The sequence below is a fragment of the Durio zibethinus genome, chromosome 14, assembly GCF_047325235.1.
Source record: "Durio zibethinus cultivar Kanyao isolate XHJ-2024 chromosome 14, ASM4732523v1, whole genome shotgun sequence".
Lineage (NCBI taxonomy): Eukaryota > Viridiplantae > Streptophyta > Magnoliopsida > Malvales > Malvaceae > Durio > Durio zibethinus.
The window spans coordinates 1,108,241-1,128,084 of NC_143175.1; the positions used below are offsets into that span (position 1 = coordinate 1,108,241).

The window sequence follows — 19,844 nt, forward strand, 5'->3', positions numbered from 1 at the left end:
TAAATATAGATGAATTTGTTAATTTAAAATATGATATAATAATATGATATAAATATAATACAAAAATAAAAAATAAAAGTGATATAGTTAAAAATTTTAATAATAATTATATATAAATTCAATAAAATCAAAAATATATATTTTATATTTATGAGTTTATATGAATTATGATATATAATTTTTATGTAAAATATAATATAAATATATTAATTTTAATATTTTATATAATATTAATACACAAACAGTATAGCTTAAATGAATGAATTAACCAACGTAATATAAATCTAATATTAAAATACTTATAAAAATTAATTTTACAAAAAAAATCTTATAAAAAATTTTTAAAATTATATTTTATATGATATAAATATATAAATTATCTGGTTTAGACACAGAAAAATGAATGAATCGGTGTAATACAAACCTGATTTCAAAGTACTTATGAAAAGCAGTTAAAAGAAAAAAAGGAAAACCTTATAAAATGCCACCTAGGCTTTTTCTGTGACTTACAGTATGCTTTTCCCTCTTTTTCAAGAAACAAAAGAAAGTTTCAATTTTCCCTTATTTCTTCATTTCTTGGGTTTGGGTTTTCTGACTCTTTTTTCTTCTTCGATTAGGGTTTGAGTAAAAAGGAAGAAAAAAATGGGGTTCTCAATGCATCCGTATGGCATGCAATCCATGCTGAAGGAAGGTCACAAGCATCCCTCAGGTCTCGACGAAGCTGTTCTCAAAAACATCAATGCTTGCAAGCAACTCTCCACCATCACCCGCACTTCCCTTGGCCCCGACGGTACCCCTCTCTCTCTATCTGTTTGAAATATGGATCAAATGTTCGTTTCTAATGCCGCATTTGCTTTAATGCTTTGCTTTAATGTTTGATTTACTGTTCCTTAGGCATGAGCAAGATGGTTATTAATCATTTAGACAAGCTTTTTGTCACCAGTGATGCTGCTACTATTGTCAATGAGCTTGAGGTTCAGCAGCAGGGGGCGAAGTTTTTAGTTTTAGCGGGTAAGGCTCAGCAAGGGGAGATTGGTGATGGGGCTAATTTGACGATTTCCTTCTAGGAGAGCTTCTCCAGAATGCAGGGGAGCTTATTAGGATGGGTTTGCATCCGAGTGAGATCATCAGTAGATATACTAAAGCAAGTAGCAAGGTTTGCCTTAAGCATTTTCCAACTATCTTAAATGACCCGAGTGTTGTTTAATTATTGATGATCAAGTGTCGCGATTTGCCATTCTATTTTTAATATTTGTAGGCAGTTGAGGTTTTGGAGGAACTTGTGGAGAAGGGTTCTGAAAATATGGATGTTCGGAATAAAGAGCGAGTTGTTACTTGAATGAAAGCTGCTGTTGCCAGCAAACAGCACGGACAGGAAGATATATTGTGTTCCCTTATAGCTGATGTAATTTGCAACTTGTTCCTCATGTGCATCACAAATCAATTATTCTATTAACTGTTCCCTTTTGAAGGATATCGTGACCTCTTATTTATTTTTGCATCGTTGGCGTGCATCCAAGTCTGCCCCAAGAACCCTGCTAACTTTGATGTTGATAATGTCCATGTGGCATAGCTTGTTGGAGGAGGTTTGCATAATTTTACGGTAGTTCCGGGGATGGTTTTAAAAGGTGATGCTGTGGGAAGTATAAAACGTATGGAGAAGGCGAAGGCAGGGATTTAAAAAACGGTGGAGAAGCGGAATAAGGGTCCCTATTTTGGGGTAATGTTAATGTTCACCGTAGCTATTGAAAAAAAATTCGGTAAGAATGTCATTCACGACAGTAATGACACGTCACGATCGTAAAAAATGATCTAACAGTAAATAACGATAAAAGCAGATCGTTGTTATTGTAATTTTATTTTTTATCCAAAAAAAAATCTCAATTTTCATTTGAGAAAAATCAAAAGATAAAAAACACAATCTCAATTAAAATCAAAATTTATATTAAGATCAAGCACGAACAAATAAAGAAGTGAGGTTTCAAACTTAAAAAAAAGTACACTACTCAAGGAGAAAAGGAAAAGAAAAGAGGAAATGTTGTTTTAAGTTGGCAATGAATAAAGCAACAGCAAGTGATGGCTGAAACTGAAAGTTGCACCTCGAGTTAGAAAGAAAGAAGAGGGCGTCACTTGTGAGAAAAGAAAGAAGGAAGAGAAAAAAAAATGGATTATGGATTTGTTAAGAGCTAAACGGCATAGTTTGAAGGTTAAGGATAAAAAAATTAGAAAAACAAAAGAGGGCTTGGATTAAACCCATTTTATGTTTTAACACAAAAGTTGATAACTTATTTTGTTTTTGGGCTAAATGGATTTATGGTTATAGGTTTTAATATCAAAACTTAACTTAATATACTTTTTATATTTTTTAATTTTTTAATTTGTAATTTATTCATTTTTAATTCATAAATATAAAATATTTATAAATAAAGAGATATATTATTAATAACTAGATAAATATAAAGTTGTTTGGAATACGAAGAACTCTTATAATGATAAAAAATTATGAATATTAATTTTTTTATATAAATAACGAAGTCATAAAATTACTTTAAAAATTATTTAAAAAAATTTATAATTATAATTATAATTATTATTTTTATAATAAATTATGTAAAATTAAAAAAAATTCAGGATCGAAATGAACGCAGTAACAATGATAATAATTATTATATCCGTAACTACACTAAATGCAACATAATAAAAAACGAGACCGTTATCGAAATTTGAATCCATGAGCAAAAGTACAAATTTAATTTTCTCTCTCTTTTCATTTCTATAGTTTCTCTATAATTGTTAATTGGCAAAGTTAAAAGTCTCTGTTGTTGTACCTTTGTATTCGCTTCACCTTAGGTGGCTGTGTTTGCCAGTGGTGTTGATACATCTGTTACTTAAACAAAAGAACTGTATTAATACACTCTGCTGAGCAGGTAAATTTTGAGAATTTTCTCATCTTGTTATTTTTAAAATCTATGAACCCTTCAGGCATATATATATAATATTTTTTCTTTAGGTATGCTAGATCTTTCACTTTGTGCGCATTATGGTTATTATTTGTCTATTATGATTGTCTAGCTGTCCATCTTTACTTTGATAAGTAAATTAGCATTGGGGGCTTTAGCTGGTCAAATATGTCTAAATGTGTAAGGTTTTAGCTTGGTGTTTTTGTGCAGCTAGAGAATTATGCAAAAACTGAAGAAGCTAAGCTTGAGTAGCTTATCAAAGCAGTTGCTGATTCTGGTGCCAAAATTATCGTCAGTGGAGGAGCTGTTGGTTAAATGTCATTGCATTTCCGTGAACGTTACAAGTATATTAAGCTTCTTTTCCTTATTTCTAATTCTGCTCTTTGTTCTCTCTTGTCTTGATTAAGGTTGGATATATGCATATTTAGATATTTGATTGATACTTATGCTATGATGTTGAATGTGAAGTGTAGATAGACTGGCCAATTTTTCATAGTCATCAATATTTTCTTGGGAGCTTTTGCAGTCTAGTTCCACATTTCTAATTTGGAATCTTTTTCTTCAGGTTAATGGTTTTGAAAATCAGCTCAAAATTTGAACTGAGGCGTTTTTGTCGCACAACAGGCACTGTTGCTCTTGTGAGCATTTTGTCTAGATTATGTCAAAGTAAAAAGATCGTATTTTTTGGTTTTTTCAATATAATGAGTCTTTAATTCTTCCAACAGTTGAAACTCTGCCAACCAAAGCCAGATGATTTGGGATTTATTGATTCAGTTTCAGTTGAGGAAATCGGTGGTTCTGGGGTATGTTTTGAAGAGTTTGCTTTAGTTATATTTTGTTCCTAGCCTTTCGCTCACTTTATTTTGCCTTGCCTTTTGAATGTAGGTCACTGTTGTGAGAAGTGAAGACGGAGGTAGCAGGGTTGCCACTGTGGTTCTGAGAGGAAGTACCGATAGTATATTGGATGATCTTGAAAGAGCCGTTGATGATGGAGTGAACACATATAAGGTTATTTTTGCCTAACTTTTTTCTTGTTTCTACGCATTCCTCCAAGTGTCTGTAATGTTTCTCCTGTATAAACCTTGTTCAGTTATGTTCTTCTACCTGCTGAGATAGTTTTCTTTTCTTTTTTGGATGTAAGTTTCAAGGAAAATATCATGATCACATTCTTAATTCCTATGTTTTTCTGGTCAGGCAATGTGCCCGGACAGTCGTGTAGGCTAGAAGATTGAAAGAATTCTCCTTTGAGGAAACAGGGTGATCTATTATTTTCCCTCTGCTTTAAACCCCTTATTTCAAAGTATCATTCTGCTTAATTATGTGTTACGCTTGCTTGAATGTCATATGAGAATATTTGTGCATTGATGGCAGTTTCCCTGTCTAACCACTATCTTTTGGACATAGTAACACGTTTTAATCTTATACGTGGGTTGTGCTGGATATTTGTCAATTGAAGCAATGTTGGCATTGTTGACTATCAAGTTTATTTTGCGTTACTACTATATATCTTGCATTTGTAATTTATATTTTCATCTCTGTTGGGAAATCTCCTATAGATTTTGGAATATATAGTAGGTATGGATTAAGTACTAGAAGAGTCTATCAATATTAACATGGGATGTTTTGCAGATTGGATCAGTATGCCATTGACAAGTTTGCTGAAAGTTTTGAAATGGTACCAAGAACCCTGGCAGAGAATGCTGGACTAAATCCAATGGATATCATATCTAAGCTGTATGAAAAGCATGTTACGGGGAGGTGAATCTGAGGATGGTGTTTGCAAGGATGTCTCAACCCTGAACATTTGGGATCTTTATGTCACTAAGTAAGTTGCTATTTGCATCCTCTGAAAATTAACTTTTCTGGCTCGAGTCTATTATTCTTCGAGTCTGGAAAATTAACCTTTAATACTTTGATCATAAATGTGTCACAAAAGTACAAAGTTGACTATTTTTTCTTTTGTGTTTGTATTTTCTTTTTTCTTTTGGCGGTTTTTTGCTCTCAAATATGCCGCGGATGCAGCCTGCACAGTGCTTCGAGTAGATCAGGTAATTAACTTGAAAACAAAATCTTGAAAATGGATATAACACCGTGTTTGTTGGTAAGATTCGCATTCATATTTTCCTTTGGAAAAATTTTGTTTCACCAAGCTCACCATGCCCTTCATTCAATGTTGCAGATTATCATGGCAAAACCAGCTGGAGGTCCAGCAAGGAGAGATCAGCCTGCAGGAATGGACGAGGACTAAAGGCTTGTGCAGCGTATGTGATTACCTTCCTGTTGTATCTCACCTAGCCTGTTTCCAGGCTTTGTTTAGGCATCTTTTGTTTTTTTTTGTTTTTTTGAGATGCTGTAACACTTTAGCTTGAAAAAATAATTAAAATCAAATTAATTTGATCGAATTCAATATTCAATCAATTTTGATAAATCAAATCAGTTGAAAATTATTTATATTCACCTTTACAGAATGTGTATCCACCTATTAAAAGGAACATAAAATTGGCAAAAGAAAAATATATCAATAATAAATACGAATTTTCTATCGTATTTTATCTATGGTCTAAGATCTGAAAAGTGAAGTTAATATTTTGTAGATATGAAAATTTTATCGTATTTTATAAATATTTTGTAGATATGAAACATAAAACGGGTGGGGATCCTTCTGACATAAAGGTTTAGATAAGAGAAAAGTGCTTAAAGCCAAAAGCCAAAAAGCATATCCAAACAAACAGTTGTTAAAAGGATGAGCCTGCCAACTTAGTCCACTGCAGTCCTCCCAACAATGGCTTCTCTTCTTTCTTTCTCTCTTCCAAAACCAATCATAATCAAAGCTGCTTCAGCAACTACTACTATAACTACCCTTCCGATTCCAGAGGCTCTTGATGAAAAATTTGGTCGTAAAGGCATCAAATTTCTGGAGTCCAACAACGTTCCATTTGTTGAGCTGACAGTAAGAAATGGAAGCTCGCTGAGACTGAGAATACCTGATGCTCATGTCACTTCATACAAGCCTAAAGTTTATTGGAAAGATGACGGCTTCGAGGAGATTCTTTATACTGTTCCTGCTGGTGGACCAGACTCTACCAAGGCCAAAGGAGGGATTGGTTTGGTTATCAATGATGCATCTGAAAAAACTTCGAAAGGGTCTTGTCTTTCTGGTTCTGAGTGGACTGTAAGGGATGCTGATAATGATGCCATTGATGCTCTTCAGGTATTTTCTTAGTTGCATTTTGCCCTCCAAGTTCATGTAGCTCAGAACTTATCTTCTTTGTTTCTGATGCTTTCTTTCAGGTTGAGTTGAGCTGTACAGCTGGAACTCTAGATATAAGTTATGTTGTCTCCCTTTATCCATTAAGCATAGCAACAGCAGTCATAGTAAAGAACAATGGCCGCAAAGATGTAACTTTAACTAGTGCCATACTTAGCCATTTGAACTTTAAGAATAGAGGGGGCACAGCAATTAATGGACTCCAAGGCTGTTCTTATTGCTCACATCCACCTTTATCTTCGCCTTTTGAACTCCTATCCCCGTCTGAAGCAATGAAATCTGAATCTTCCGGATGGTTTGGTTCTGGGAGTGAAGGGAAACCAGGTGTATGGACTAAACAAGATGTACCATTCACCATCTTGAAGAACAAGCTCAGTAGAGTATATGCTACTCCTCCATCAGAGAGGCTAAGGGCAATTTATAACACCCCACCTTCAAAATATGAAACTCTTGATCAGGTAAAATAAACCATTTTTCTATTTCCATTACTTGGGAACTTTTTGATTTGCATTGCCATCAATCACCAAATGCAACTTATCATTTTGCATCTGCTCAAAGTATATATTGAAGTTTCCTTTTGTTGCTTCCTTTTCCAGGGCCGAGAACTGTTCTTTAGGGTAATACGAATGGGATTTGAAGATATATACTTGTCCAGCCCGGGTTCCTTATCTGAGAAGTATGGGAAGGATTATTTCATCTGTACCGGTCCGGCTTCGATGCTGGTGCCTGTGGTAGTGAAACCTGGTGAAAAATGGAGAGGAGCACAAGTTATTGAACATGACAACTTGTAATTATGTATTCCACTAACAGAAATACATATATTTTTTTGGTTTCTTTTTCAATTTATCATGAGAAATATTGGTTTTAGAAATCATTAATGTTACTGCAGTTCATTAACTCATTGAGTGTGATTTATGCTTGTAATAACAAAGCAGAAAGGTTAAAGGTTAAAGGTTGCTGTCAACATTTGCTCTGCAATTACTACAACATTTGAGTCTAGGAGCTATATATTTGATGAAACTGTTAAAGAGTTAAAAGGAACCAAACCAAACTGGACTCCAACTAGCTTGTTTTGCTTCCTAGTTACCTTTCTTGTAACACATTGAGACTAAAAGAAACAGTGTCTGAAATGTTTGAATTTTAATTATAGCAAAAGTGGGGCACACTGAGAGAGAGAGAGAGAGATGAGAACCAAGAAAAACAGAAATCAAGATAAAAACTGTTAAGCCCATTTTCTACCATCTGAAAAAGATAAGGTTGAGTGCTTGGCAGAGGACTAGGTAATAGTAAGAGGTGATTCTGTCAAAAAAATGAAGGGATATAAAAGGTAAACTGAAATATCTATCCAGTCACCAACACCGGCGTAGTCTATTGGTAGAGTGCTATATTCTTAGTTTCAGTTGTTAGACTTCAAATCCTGACAACCAAAGAAAAAAATATCTTTCCAGTCTTCAATTTGAGCCAACCAAAGATATGAATTGAATTATCCTGAAGGAAACCAAGGGATAAGGGGCCACCCTCTTTCCTCTCTTGTTCTAAAAGACACTGCTACACCTAGATGCAACTACATATAAAAAGATCAGGAAAGAGTCTTGTTACAACAAGAAAGAAAGTACAACTATGGCTTACAGTTCAATTTTCTCAACCAACTTCACTCGTTTTTCTTATACAAGACCAGTTAACCATCAGTTATCTTATCCCCCTTCCCTCCCGTCTACATCTCTTCAATACAGCAATAACAGGAGAGAATTTCCAGTTCCATCTGTGGCTTCGATTCCTTACCAACCAATCAATGTGGACTATCTGGAGGGAGAATTCAGAGGCCATGGGGTCACCTTTGAAAGTATTGATGATAGTTGTGTTGCCAAGATGGCATTGGATAATGGCAGCACAGCTACTCTAATGCTTCCAAGTGGTTTGATCACATCTTACAAGGCCCCAATGTGGCATGGGGGCGCAGTTGAGCTCCTACACACATCGGTTTTCGAAGGAGATGAAGGTGAGGCTGTAATACAAGGAGGAGTGTCTTTAGCCCTCAACTGTGAAGGTGATAATGAAGTTTCATGGTCTCCAAGTAATTGGACACTTCGTGATATTAGAGGCAATTCTAAGGACTCCATTAAGGTCAGTTTAATATTAATTTGTTAAGCATATGATATTTAGAGAGACGAAACTATTCAGAACATTGTGAACTCTATTAAGGTCATTATGAACTTGATAAATGCAGGTTGAAATGATAAGCGGTGATTCAGAAAACCTGGTTGAAACAAGACATATTGTGACACTCCAAGAAGATGTCTTAAGCTCAGAGATTTTAGTCTCAAACTCGAAACCATCACCATTACAATGGACAGGATCTATTATGAGCCATCTAACAGTTAGCAGTCCGGAGGCAACATATGCACTCGGATTAGAAGGATCAAATTTTCTCAACATCCCACCCTTTTTGTCAAATTTTGGTATAATTCCTCCAGATTTCGACCAGCAAATTGATTCTTACATTGGCCAACTATGGAGTCAAATGGGACTTAAAAGGTTTTTCAGTGGCTCGGCACAAAGAAACGAGAAGAATGCTAGTAAAGTTAAAAGAAAGCAGAGAGAAAGTGAAGAAGAAATGGAGGGTGAAGAGGAGGATGGCTATAAGCAACTAAATAAGCAAATGAGCAGGATATACACCAGTGCACCTAGATTCTTTACAGTCATTGACAGGGTAATTTTCTAGCAAAATTCACAATAGCTACCCAAATAATGAAATAAGTTACTCTTAAATCCCACTCATCAAAAGTCATACTGATTTGTGATCTTATGAGGCCGATATTGCTATTCTTGTTTCATTTTTGTATATGCACACTCATTTGCTATATTTCCTTTTATGGAGCAGGGTAGAAGAAACTCAATTGTGGTAGGAAGAGATGGATTTGATGAAGTGTATATGTTCAGCCCTGGTTCAAACCATGAAATCTATGGTGAGTATGCTTATATATGCATAGGTCAGTCAGCCATGCTTAAACCTGTAATCTTAGGCCCAGGAGAAGTGTGGCTGGGTTGCCAGCATTTACACAACCCAAATCTGTAAATCATCCTTAAACCTGCTTTTATATTCATCAAGTAAACTTTCGTGCGTGTTCAGCAAAATGTAAGCTTTCATGCCTGCGATCCAAAGGTCTTACTGTTGAGTATTGACTACCATTGACAGCAATAATATCGCGTTCTCATTGTTCAAACTCTGATTGAAGGGAGAAGATTAAACTAGCAAAGAGTACATGCAGAAAAACCAAATCTTATGAGAAGCAGAAATGTTTTGCTCCTGTTAAATTCATTAAACAATGAGCTAATGACATTGTTCAGTAATTGAGTAACAAATATTGTTACAGATAGGGGCATTGTAATGACCTACTCTCCAACATGCTTCCCACTAACAGTATTCCTAATTCACTAGGATTGAAAGAGTTTAATGCAACAGGATGAGTGAATTAAGTTGGAACAACATAGAAGCCTTCATCCTGAACTTCAGTCCACAATAACGAAGTGAGAACCACAACTATAATTAAAAAGAGGCCAAAAAACATTTTTGACGCTGTCTTCTTGCGAGCTTTCTCATTGTGAAACTCTTGAGTTTGAGTTTCAGTTTTATTCACGGGAACAGCATCGTCGCGAGACCCTTGGAGATCAACATCAGCAGGACTGTCATCGGTTGATGACACAGATTCAGAAACACGTTGAAATTCCTCACCATCAGTATGCATATGTCCATTCCCTTTGACCTCATAAATCATAGCACGCCGAAAATGGTTATGGTTTGTGGTTGGGCTCCATTCAAATTTCTCTGAGCATGGACTTCTGAACCTTCTGGATTGTTTCTCACAGTAATCTGAGTTAAATTCAATAGGATCTTGAAGAGAGTGGATTAGCTTCCTTGGAGTTGTAAAGAGGTTGTCTAAATTAATCCGAGAACGTGACCTCTGAAGCACAAAACATAAAAAGGCGAATGCAGTTTATAGAGTGATAATATCAACAAAACCAAAAATAAACAACAAATAAATAAAGTAAGAAGGCCAAATCTAAATAGACAATATTGAGCATTTCACCTGAGGACTGGGAGTGGCACTTCTTGGTAGCCCGTTTCTAGAACTTCTATGCAAGAATCCTTCAAATTCCTCCGTGTACTCTGATCCATGATTGCTAAGTTCATGATGATTAGAAGGTGAATCACACATGGAACTTCCCTGAGCCATCAAAGGGAACAAGCCATCCTTAAGGGATACATCTACACCTCCATTTTCATATCTCCAAAGCTTCCTGTTCACACTCCTTTGATCATATTCCATGTTGCGAGAAATTTGAGTCATTGAAACCGGTGACTCAAGCAAAGAATCATATTCCATAAAGGAATCAAGAGTCTGTGATTCAGGTGAAGCAGTTGCTGGTGATCTATCGCCAGTAGGGACTAAGTTCCTTCTACGACTGCAGTCTCTCCTACCAAAATTTGAACCAGCAACTGAACTGCTACCATTCTCAAATTTTGATCCTTTATCTTGTGCTATTTTCTTTGCAGTTTGCAAAGCTTCATAAGCAGCCCCCTTAACATAAGCCATCTGATCAGATTGACACTTCTCCATCTCTTCCATAATCAACTCCACCTCTGAGAATATGCTCCTAGGATCCAAACACTTCATTAAGAAATTTATCATTTGTATTGCTGAAAATCGTTTCTGAGAATTACCTTCCGCAAGCCCAGCATTTGATATTCTCAAGCCAGATTTTATTAACAATCTAGCATATGCTTCAACAATCAGAGCATTATGCTTTGCTAAAGCCATAACCAGACCCATATGTGGATTGGTCTGAGTGGACTTCTCCTCCAAAGCCCCAGCCACATTTTGACAAACCTCGTTCACCATCACATCAGAAGCAAACCGCCAGTTATCCGATTCCACAAGGGCCTTCAAACAAAGTGCAGCCCCTGAACTCAAACTTTCTTGGGAGCCCAAAAGAGATTCTGAAAGAGGCTTACAAAGTGAGTGGATTATATGCCTTTTCTTATCTTCTGGAGTGGTTGGATCAATCCCATATCTTGCAATTGCAGGTACAACCTTTGAACATGCCTGTTGAAGAGGGAATGACCCTGCACTTGAAGCCAATGTCTTAATAATAGTCGACATGATACTATCAATCTGAGGAACAATCTTCACACCATGGACGCGAGCAAGAACCTCATAAAGTGAAATTGTGTATTCGCCAGACAAACTCCCGGTTTCTTTGGTCTCAGAAACTTGAGCAAGAAAGACCGGTATTGCCTTTGAATCCAAATCTCTCACATATGATTTCAGTGCCTTCATTGCTGATTTACGACTATCAGCATCTTTGTCAAGATTGGCCAATTCTCGCCTCAGTATTGGGCTAAGATTTCTACCCATCAGCTACCTGAAAACACAGAACAAGATAATCCATTTTACTAAAGAGTTAAAAAGAAAAAAATGTTTGAGTGTTGTATGCAAAGTATTGCAAATAAATGCAAGAGCTTTCCTTAAATAGTAGTAAAAAAGGGTTTGTTATTTGAAAACAGCAAACTCAACACCCTGAAGTAATGCCGAGGAAACTGAGAAAAAGACAACAAACCAGAAATCACACTCATTGCTTAGAACTGAATCAACCAAAATATCTAATAACCACTTGAATAAGCCAATTTTATACAAAACAAGCATAAATCTAAGTTCAAAGTTACAATTTTTGACTACTTTCCTATCTTTTCCTATGAACCTAACATAAAATTAAACCTTCTTAATCTGTAAAATTACCAAAAGTTTTCAATTATTTCAGCACAAAAACACGTTATCTCAAAATTTTCTTAACACATAACATCCAGATAAAAAAAAACACAAAAAATATTAAATTTAATCACAAAACAAAAACGGAAATTAAAAATTAAAAATTAAGAAAATTTTATTAAGTAAAATGTGTATTTAGATACAAGCTAACAAAATCTATAAAAATGTAAACCAAACAAAAATAATTCAAAATCAAATCCAAGAAAAAAAAAAACAAAAGAAAGGAAGAGCAAGAATCTTGGGTTTGTTTCTGAAATGATAAAACAATTAAAAAGAAACCAAACTTATGAAAAGGGTAAGCCAGATTTTGCTCTAAAACTACAAAAATGAACTAAATATGCTATAAAAAAAACTACCTTTCAATTTTTTCTCACTCTTCTTGATCTTCTTCTTCAACTGGCAAAGCACTTGTCTTTGTAAACATGCACCAAATAAAAAATTTTGAATCTTTGAACAAATTTGAAGAACTTTCTTAATCTTGGAACTATAAAAGACAAGACCAATGATTAAAAAATAAATTTTTTGGGGGTTTTTCTGTAATGAAAGTTTGTTGCTTTTTTAAGTATTTTGGTTGGTAGATGGTTGGGGTTGGGGACTGAAAGTTCAGAGTTTTAGGGTTTTTCCTATCATTAATTGTTTTTTTTTTTTTTTTTGGAATTTCCATTGATGGATTTCGCATTTTGCCTTGAAATTCAAATCTTTTTTTCAAAATTCCACCGCTGTCCCTCATCCTGTGGGTCCCACTGTGAAAATTGGTCTTGCCCCTTTGAAGATCATCGGACAAAGATTACAACGGGATATGTCCAAGCTTATAATTCACTCTTCCTTCCTGCCCTTTTCCCTTTTTTTTTTTTTTTTTAAATTAAAAAACAACTGTCATAATTTTAATCGCAATTATTATTTCAAGCAATCATTTTTTTTTTAAATACCATCTTATTCCTTGACATAATCAAGATTAGACTTTCATAATTTTTTTTACTTTAATTTTTTAAGTTTACATTTGTATATAATTTTTTTTAATAAAAGAGTGATTCTTGTAATTATCATAATACTAGAACTATAAATTAAGGTTTTATTTTAAAAACTCAATTATAAAACATTTATTTCAATATAATAAGAGTTTTTCAATCGAATTCTCATATGAATAATAAAAATTTTTAAAAATTAATAAAATACTAATAATAATAATGTGTTATGAAAATTAAAGGACTGATAAGATAATCTTTGTTTTGGCAACTTAGTAAGTACAAGACATTGAATGATTGAAAAGTAAAAATCAGTACAAATATATTTTCATGATTATGAAGAGAAAATAAAGTACTATATGAAGCTTGAATTTTCATTAATTGTAACCAAATTTGATGGAATATAATAAAAGTATCTGATCAAGTTTTAATTTATAGTTTCGAAATAATTGAAAAATGACAGTTAAGATTATCCATAGAGAACGATTACTTTGTTGTAAAAATATTTGAATTAGTAAAAAAAATTTTCAAATCAATTATTCTAATAAGATAAAATTTAAATCTTAATGTTTATATTTTTCTTTTGTTATCCCACAATACGATTTTCTTATAAAAATATATTAGTTGCATTTGATTTTTTATTTAATATCTAAAAATAAAAAAAAATGAGGAAATTTTTATTTTATTTTTTGAATAAAAATTTAAAAACAAAGAAAGTTGTTTCATTTCTAAAATTATTATAAATTATAATTTAATTAAATTTTTATTTATAAATTTTTCATACTTACAAATCATCTGCTAATAAAAAACCATTAAAAGATCCAGTGTTAATGCACCCACCCTGGAAACCCTCGTTGGCAGAAAATTTTAATTTAGTAGGTGACTGAGATGGCTGAGGACTGTAGCCATAGAGTAGATTAATGAAATGGCAGAGATTTGATCCAGTGCCACATCTGATTCTGTAATCAGTTGGGTTTTTGTCTTCGGACAAGGGTAGTTCCGTCATTTTAAGTTATTGTATTTCGAAGGACCCACAATCTTTCAGTTCCCGCCGTCCCCCATTGCTGGATTCTAATTCTTCACAGATTCAAAGGAGGATAAGACAGAAAGTACCAAAGACATGAGCAAAACAATCCTTCAGTTTTGAACAAAGCCTTTAAATCAAAGAAGCAATGAAAACATATGTAAATCAATACTTATATCTACAAAATAATGAAAAAAAGGCAGAACCTGATGGCAGATACAATAAGTAGGTTCATTTGGATCTATGGGTTGATCAACATCAGGAGGGGTAGCAAAATCTTTTTCATGGCTTCCTGGAGGAGTCAGCAGTTCGAAATCCCTATCAGGCTCTTGATCCCAATCTCTATCCCTGCAGTCCAGCCTCTTTGATTGAGGTGTTCCATGAAAGGACTTGCGTTTATCAAGCTTAGGAACAGGCTCATATGGTGAAATTTTTCCTTCTGATAAAATTGCAGGAAGAAAAAACATGGTGACAAATTGATAACCACCCAAGGCAGTATTTTAGCCATCAAAGATGCTCAATTGGCAGGCTCAATTTATGCTAGATGTGGTCAGAGGCAAGATGCATATACAGCATTCAGAAAAATTGACATAAAAGATTATATATCATGGAATGCATTGATATCAGGATTCGCACAGAGTGGATTCTGTGAGGAAGCATTGCAGGTTTTTTCTCAAATCAATACTACAGGAGTGGAAGCTAATCTATTTACTTTTATATCCTCCATTAGTGCTGGTGCTAATACTGCTAATATAAAACAGCGAAAGCAGATCCATGCCACGATCATAAAAACAGGTATGACTTAGAAATCGAAGTGTCAAACGTTTTGATCACATTGTATGCAAAGTGTGGTAGCATTGATGATGCAGAAAAAGAATTTTCAGAAATGCCTGAGAAAAATGAGATTTCTTGGAATGCTATTATCACGGGCTATTCTCAACATGGATGTGGCATTGAGGCAATAGATCTCTTTAGGAAGATGAAACAGGTCGGTGTGAAACCAAATCACGTCACTCTTGTGGGAGTTTTATCAGCTTGTAGCCATGAAGGTTTGGTGGATGAGGGCCTAGGCTACTTTGAATCCATGACCAAACAACATGGCTTAGTGCCTAAACCTGAACATTATGCTTGTGTTGTTGATCTTCTAGGCCGAGCTGGTCATTTGTGTCGCAAGAAAATTTACAGAGTATATACCTATTGAACCGGATGCCATCATTTGGAGCACCCTCTTAAGTGCTTGTGCAGTTCTTAAGAATGTAGACATCGGAGAATTTGCTGCTCATCATCTTCTTAAACTGGAACCTCGAGACTCAGCTAGTTATGTACTTCTCTCTATTTTATATGCAGTGTCCAGGAAATAGGATTCTAGGGACCAGACAAGGCAAATGATGAAAAAAAGAGGTGTGAATTTATGAGTACTTAGAGGATCTGAATAAACAAGCAGCTAAAATCGCTCATGTGCAAGACCGTTATAGCCTTTTCAGTGACGTGGAACGAGGACAGAAGGACCCGACTTGTATATTCACAGTGAGAAGCTAACTATTGCTTTTGGGCTCCTTAGTCTGCCCAGTGCAATTCCTGTTTGTGTGATTAAGAATCTTCGTGTACGTAATGATTGCCATGATTGGATTAAATTTGTGTCCAAGATATCATCTAATCGGCCCATTGTAGTACGAGATGCATACCGGTTTCATCATTTTGAAGGTGGCTCTTGTTCACGCAAAGATTACTGGTAACTAAGAACTGAAAGAGCATGGACTAATGGGTTGAAAATGCACCATGATTTGATGCCAGAGGATGATTGCGTCATTTAGCCGACAATTCATTGAGATAAGAATTACGCCCTCATTGATTATCTCCACAAGAGCGTGCAGGATTTTTATGTCATGTACTTTTGAAACTTCTTGCCATCAGGTGCTGTCTGATCATCATTTAATAGTGGTGTTTGCTTGTGCAGAGGTAACTGGTAAATTTTTGTTTTTATTCCCTTTTTCAAAGGCTTGTGAAACATATTACAGTTTCTAATGACTATCATTTACTCTTTATCTTGTCTTGCAAGGTGAAAACATCAACAGCACATATGAGGAGCTTATTTGTTTGAGCCCCGCTTCCCTGTTTGCACAAATGGGTTGAAGCTAGAAAAAGTTCAAGATGCAACAGCTAATTTATCCCACAGATCATGTATATGCTGATCTCCATCCCTGGTCAATATCTTTTGCCAACCTCTTACATCATTATAGCAGTCTTTCAGGTAGATCTGCTAATTGTTTGAACCTTGTGATATATCTAATTGTTTTTTGAAAAAAAAAAATCTGCTGGACAAACATGCGTCGTTGAATACGTATACCCTCACTCCCCAAACGGCCCTTTCTTTTGCTTTTCTTTATGGTGCATTTAATGTGCCAAGCTAAGACATGACACAGTGTGATTTGTTTATTGACTTTTACTCAAGCCATTCTCTCTTCTGAAGTTTCAATAAACAACTTGAAACTCTAGATAGATTAAGAAACTTCAAAGAGTTCGTTCAACGATGGCAACTTAGTTTGGTTGTAGCAATTTTGTTGTCAGGTGCAAAGGCTGAATTGTTTATCTCCGCTCCTCTTTCACATGTGGCAATTGGGGCAATTTGGAAATTTTCACAGCATAGTACTGGGGGAATGAATTTTGCCATAAAATTAGAACCAACTACTCTCACGTCAGAGCCTTGACAGGCTCCATTTGTTCTGATCAGATATAAGTATTGTTGACACCCATTCATTTTCCTCATTTCTAAAATCATTATTTCAGCATTTTTGCTGCAGCAACAAGCATGGCAGAGTCATCATCTTCCCTTCCACTTAAGGACCGGGTGGCAATAGTTACTGGTGGTTCTCGTGGGATTGGCCGTGCCATTGCCATTCACCTTCATTTTCTAGGTGCAAGAGTTGCTGTTAATTATGCTTCAAATTCTAGTCAAGCTGATCTTTTGGCATCTGAGCTTAATGCCTCGAATTCTCCTGATCATCCCAGAGCAGTTGCTATCAAAGCTGATGTTTCAGATCCTGATAAAGTCAAGCTACTATTTGATAAAGCTGAACAAGAATTTGGCTCAAAAATACATATCCTTGTCAACTGTGCTGGGATGATGGATCCAAAGTATCCAACCCTGGCAAATACAACAGTGGAGGACTGGGATATGACATTCAATATCAACACTAAAGGATCATTCCTTTGTTGTCGTGAGGCAGCTAACCGTTTGACACGGGAAGGCGGGGGAAGAATCATAATGATCTCAACATCTCTTGTGGGATCTCTTCTGCCAGGATATGCAGCTTATGTTGCTTCCAAGGCAGCTGTTGAGGCTATGACCAAGATCTTGGCTAAGGAACTGAAAGGCACAAAAATAACTTCTAATTGTGTTGCTCCAGGGCCCGTAGCCACAGACTTGTTCTTTGCTGGTAAAACTGAAGAAACTATCAAGAGATTTGTGGATTCCTGCCCTTTAGGTCGATTGGGTGAGCCCAAGGATATAACAGGGATTGTGGGATTTTTAGCCAGTGATGCCGGAGAATGGACCAATGGGCAAGTAATTAGGGTCAATGGAGGAGTTGTTGTATAAACAGCATCATGATATCTTGATAATATGTCTTTTTTTTGTTCATGCTCATGTATTGGGAGCTGAGATTATTGTCTCCACCGAACCATCTAAAATTTTCTTTTTGCAAATCTGATAATAAAATAGTGAAGCATATGAAATGAGACATGGAAAATTTCCATTTTTAGAAAAAAATGATTCTGTAGCCAATCCAGCGGTTCATTTGGTCAGACAACCCTTTTAAAAAGAAACAAGAAGAAAAGACAATATCAACTCAAACAGTGCTAGCTATAATGTCTTAGAAACAGTTGAGATTTTACTTTCCTTAAATGCTTAAAAAAAAAAAACCCTATTTTCTTTATCTCTCATTTTTTCATATTCTTCAAAATTTTTAATCTTTTTGATACCATGGCTTCCACCACCGGCACCAACCCTCTGCCACTCAAAGACCGAGTTGCTATAGTAACTGGATCATCGCGTGGTATAGGCCGAGTTATAGCGACTCACCTGGCTGAACTTGGTGCTAAGGTCGTTATTAACTACTCCTCGAGCCCGGACCAAGCCGATCTCGTTGCTACCCAAATCAATTCTCGCTATCCTGGTGACTGCCCACGAGCTGTAACCGTCAAAGCGGATGTTTCGGACCCTGCCCAGGTCAAGTTTTTGTTTGACTCGGCTGAGCAGGCGTTTGGGTCACCGATTCATGTGCTGGTTAACTCAGCTGGACTGATCGATCCTAAGTATCCTAAAATTGCCGACACTTCATTGGAGGACTTTGATCGTATTTTCAGGTACTCCTGTCACTTAACTTACACAAAATTTCATAGATTCTGATGAAAAAATTTAGAATATCTTAGCATATAAGAGTTAACTATGGAGAAATATGAAAGATTATGTTGTAGCGTGAAAAATCATCATCTTTGTTGATTTGAAAATGGGAAATAAGAATTCAGATTATGAAATTAGAAGGTTTTCTTTTTTTTTTTTTTTGGGATGAGAAAAACCAAGCCTAGAGTAGATAGGTTGCTTAAGAAGTGTCCTACTGAATAACCTAGGAATAATGGCTGGAGGTGTCTCAATGACTCCAACAAGAGGCTACCAGCTGGTCTGAAATCTAAGGCATTTAAGTTGAGGGGAACGATGCTTGTCAATTGAACTAATCCTTGTCGGTAAAAATTAGAAGGTTTACTTTGTTTAGGAATTGGAATTTTTTACATGCTCCAGGCGGCATGGTACCGGAACAAGTCAAATGGTTAGAGATTATAGTTCATGTTATCTAAATTTTTCATGGAAAATACCCTACTTTCTCTTTAATGGCTCCATGGGTTTCTCTGTGTTATGAGAAGGGTCATTTATAGGATTTTGCATTTGAAAATTGGAAACTATATTAGTGACTAGCTAGATGCAGCATGCAAGAACGAGTTCAGTAGATTTTATAGATATTATAACATGGTTGCATTTGCCAAAATTCTTATTTTTGCTTGATTTACTTGAGGCAAAATATAGTTGGATTCGATTCTTGAGTACCCTTAATTATTTAGTTCCAAAAATATTATTTCAGTGTCAACACAAGAGGGGCATTCTTGTGTGGCAAGGAAGCATCGAATAGGCTGAAACGCGGTGGTGGAGGTCGAATTATATTGCTGTCATCATCAATGGTGGCTGCACTGAGGCCAGGATTTGGAGCATATGCAGCATCAAAGGCAGCAATAGAGGCAATGATAAAAATACTGGCAAAGGAACTCAAAGGGACTGGCATCACTGCAAACTGTGTGGCACCAGGGCCAATTGCAACAGAGATGTTCTTTGCAGGTAAGAGTGAAGAAATGGTGCAGAAAGTGATCGATGAGTGTCCACATAATCGGCTTGGTCAGAGCGAGGATGTTACTCCTGTTGTTGGGTTCTTGGCTACTGATGCCAGTGAATGGGTTAATGGGCAGATCATTCGTGTTAATGGTGGCTATATATGATACTTGTTTAAGCGCTATGCATATTTTTCAATGAATGATAGTATGCATCAGATCAAGGACCAAATTCATAGGAAATAAATCTGATGATTATTGTGCGCACATTATAATATCTTATGAAGACAAATTTTGACAACGAATCTTGTAATGTTTCATCCCTTTTCCTAGCAGGGCTTTGGTTTATGGTTTGCAGCTCTTATTCCTATTTAGTCATCGTCAATTCCTTATGCTGCAAAATAGTGGATTTTTAGTCAAAAC

General features: G+C 35.6%; 4 protein-coding genes and 3 pseudogenes across 5 annotated transcripts; 6 read left to right on the forward strand and 1 right to left on the reverse strand.

Moving 5' to 3' along the window:
• Positions 1-316: 316 nt before the first annotated feature.
• Positions 317-5,465, forward strand: LOC111295601 (T-complex protein 1 subunit theta-like; annotated as a pseudogene). Its single transcript, XR_016327326.1, has 13 exons — positions 317-790; positions 895-1,156; positions 1,259-1,405; positions 1,508-1,669; positions 2,851-2,927; positions 3,171-3,304; positions 3,526-3,598; positions 3,686-3,763; positions 3,846-3,968; positions 4,155-4,217; positions 4,590-4,785; positions 4,951-5,008; positions 5,140-5,465. The product of XR_016327326.1 is annotated as a T-complex protein 1 subunit theta-like (transcript).
• Positions 5,466-5,595: 130 nt separating this feature from the next.
• On the forward strand, positions 5,596-7,192 carry PNSB2 (NDH-dependent cyclic electron flow 1). Its single transcript, XM_022889148.2, has 3 exons — positions 5,596-6,171; positions 6,252-6,686; positions 6,825-7,192. Exons 1-3 carry the CDS (start codon positions 5,743-5,745, stop codon positions 7,017-7,019), a joined length of 1,059 nt encoding a protein of 352 aa, XP_022744883.1. The 5' UTR covers positions 5,596-5,742; the 3' UTR covers positions 7,020-7,192.
• Positions 7,193-7,652: 460 nt separating this feature from the next.
• NDF5 (NDH-dependent cyclic electron flow 5) lies at positions 7,653-9,452 on the forward strand. The gene is made up of 3 exons (XM_022886571.2): positions 7,653-8,352; positions 8,456-8,938; positions 9,110-9,452. The coding sequence occupies exons 1-3, from the start codon at positions 7,849-7,851 to the stop codon at positions 9,302-9,304; spliced, it is 1,182 nt and encodes a 393-aa protein (XP_022742306.1). The 5' UTR covers positions 7,653-7,848; the 3' UTR covers positions 9,305-9,452.
• Positions 9,453-9,513: 61 nt separating this feature from the next.
• Positions 9,514-12,843, reverse strand: LOC111293694 (protein SINE1-like). Its single transcript, XM_022886570.2, has 3 exons — positions 12,413-12,843; positions 10,317-11,652; positions 9,514-10,190 (listed from the first exon to the last, which is right to left on the reverse strand). The coding sequence occupies exons 2-3, from the start codon at positions 11,643-11,645 to the stop codon at positions 9,702-9,704; spliced, it is 1,818 nt and encodes a 605-aa protein (XP_022742305.1). The 5' UTR covers positions 11,646-11,652; positions 12,413-12,843; the 3' UTR covers positions 9,514-9,701.
• A 1,411-nt stretch (positions 12,844-14,254) lies between these two features.
• LOC111293816 (pentatricopeptide repeat-containing protein At4g13650 pseudogene) lies at positions 14,255-15,856 on the forward strand (annotated as a pseudogene).
• An 844-nt stretch (positions 15,857-16,700) lies between these two features.
• On the forward strand, positions 16,701-17,720 carry LOC111293698 (NADPH-dependent aldehyde reductase-like protein, chloroplastic pseudogene; annotated as a pseudogene).
• Positions 17,721-17,924: 204 nt separating this feature from the next.
• On the forward strand, positions 17,925-19,722 carry LOC111293696 (NADPH-dependent aldehyde reductase-like protein, chloroplastic). Its single transcript, XM_022886573.2, has 2 exons — positions 17,925-18,410; positions 19,181-19,722. Exons 1-2 carry the CDS (start codon positions 18,028-18,030, stop codon positions 19,587-19,589), a joined length of 792 nt encoding a protein of 263 aa, XP_022742308.1. The 5' UTR covers positions 17,925-18,027; the 3' UTR covers positions 19,590-19,722.
• The last annotated feature ends 122 nt before the right edge of the window (positions 19,723-19,844 follow it).

Bases quoted from the DNA above. Each gene is read 5' to 3' on its own strand.
- PNSB2 (XM_022889148.2), top strand. From the start codon at position 5,743: ATGGCTTCTCTTCTTTCTTTCTCTCTTCCAAAACCAATCATAATCAAA. The intron at 6,172-6,251 runs GTATTTTCTTAG...GCTTTCTTTCAG, and splicing joins ATGCCATTGATGCTCTTCAG to GTTGAGTTGAGCTGTACAGC. The intron at 6,687-6,824 runs GTAAAATAAACC...TTCCTTTTCCAG, and splicing joins AATATGAAACTCTTGATCAG to GGCCGAGAACTGTTCTTTAG.
- NDF5 (XM_022886571.2), top strand. From the start codon at position 7,849: ATGGCTTACAGTTCAATTTTCTCAACCAACTTCACTCGTTTTTCTTAT. The intron at 8,353-8,455 runs GTCAGTTTAATA...TGATAAATGCAG, and splicing joins ATTCTAAGGACTCCATTAAG to GTTGAAATGATAAGCGGTGA. The intron at 8,939-9,109 runs GTAATTTTCTAG...TTTATGGAGCAG, and splicing joins TCTTTACAGTCATTGACAGG to GGTAGAAGAAACTCAATTGT.
- LOC111293694 (XM_022886570.2), bottom strand. From the start codon at position 11,645: ATGGGTAGAAATCTTAGCCCAATACTGAGGCGAGAATTGGCCAATCTT. The intron at 10,191-10,316 runs GTGAAATGCTCA...TTTGTGCTTCAG, and splicing joins GTGCCACTCCCAGTCCTCAG to AGGTCACGTTCTCGGATTAA.
- LOC111293696 (XM_022886573.2), top strand. From the start codon at position 18,028: ATGGCTTCCACCACCGGCACCAACCCTCTGCCACTCAAAGACCGAGTT. The intron at 18,411-19,180 runs GTACTCCTGTCA...ATATTATTTCAG, and splicing joins GACTTTGATCGTATTTTCAG to TGTCAACACAAGAGGGGCAT.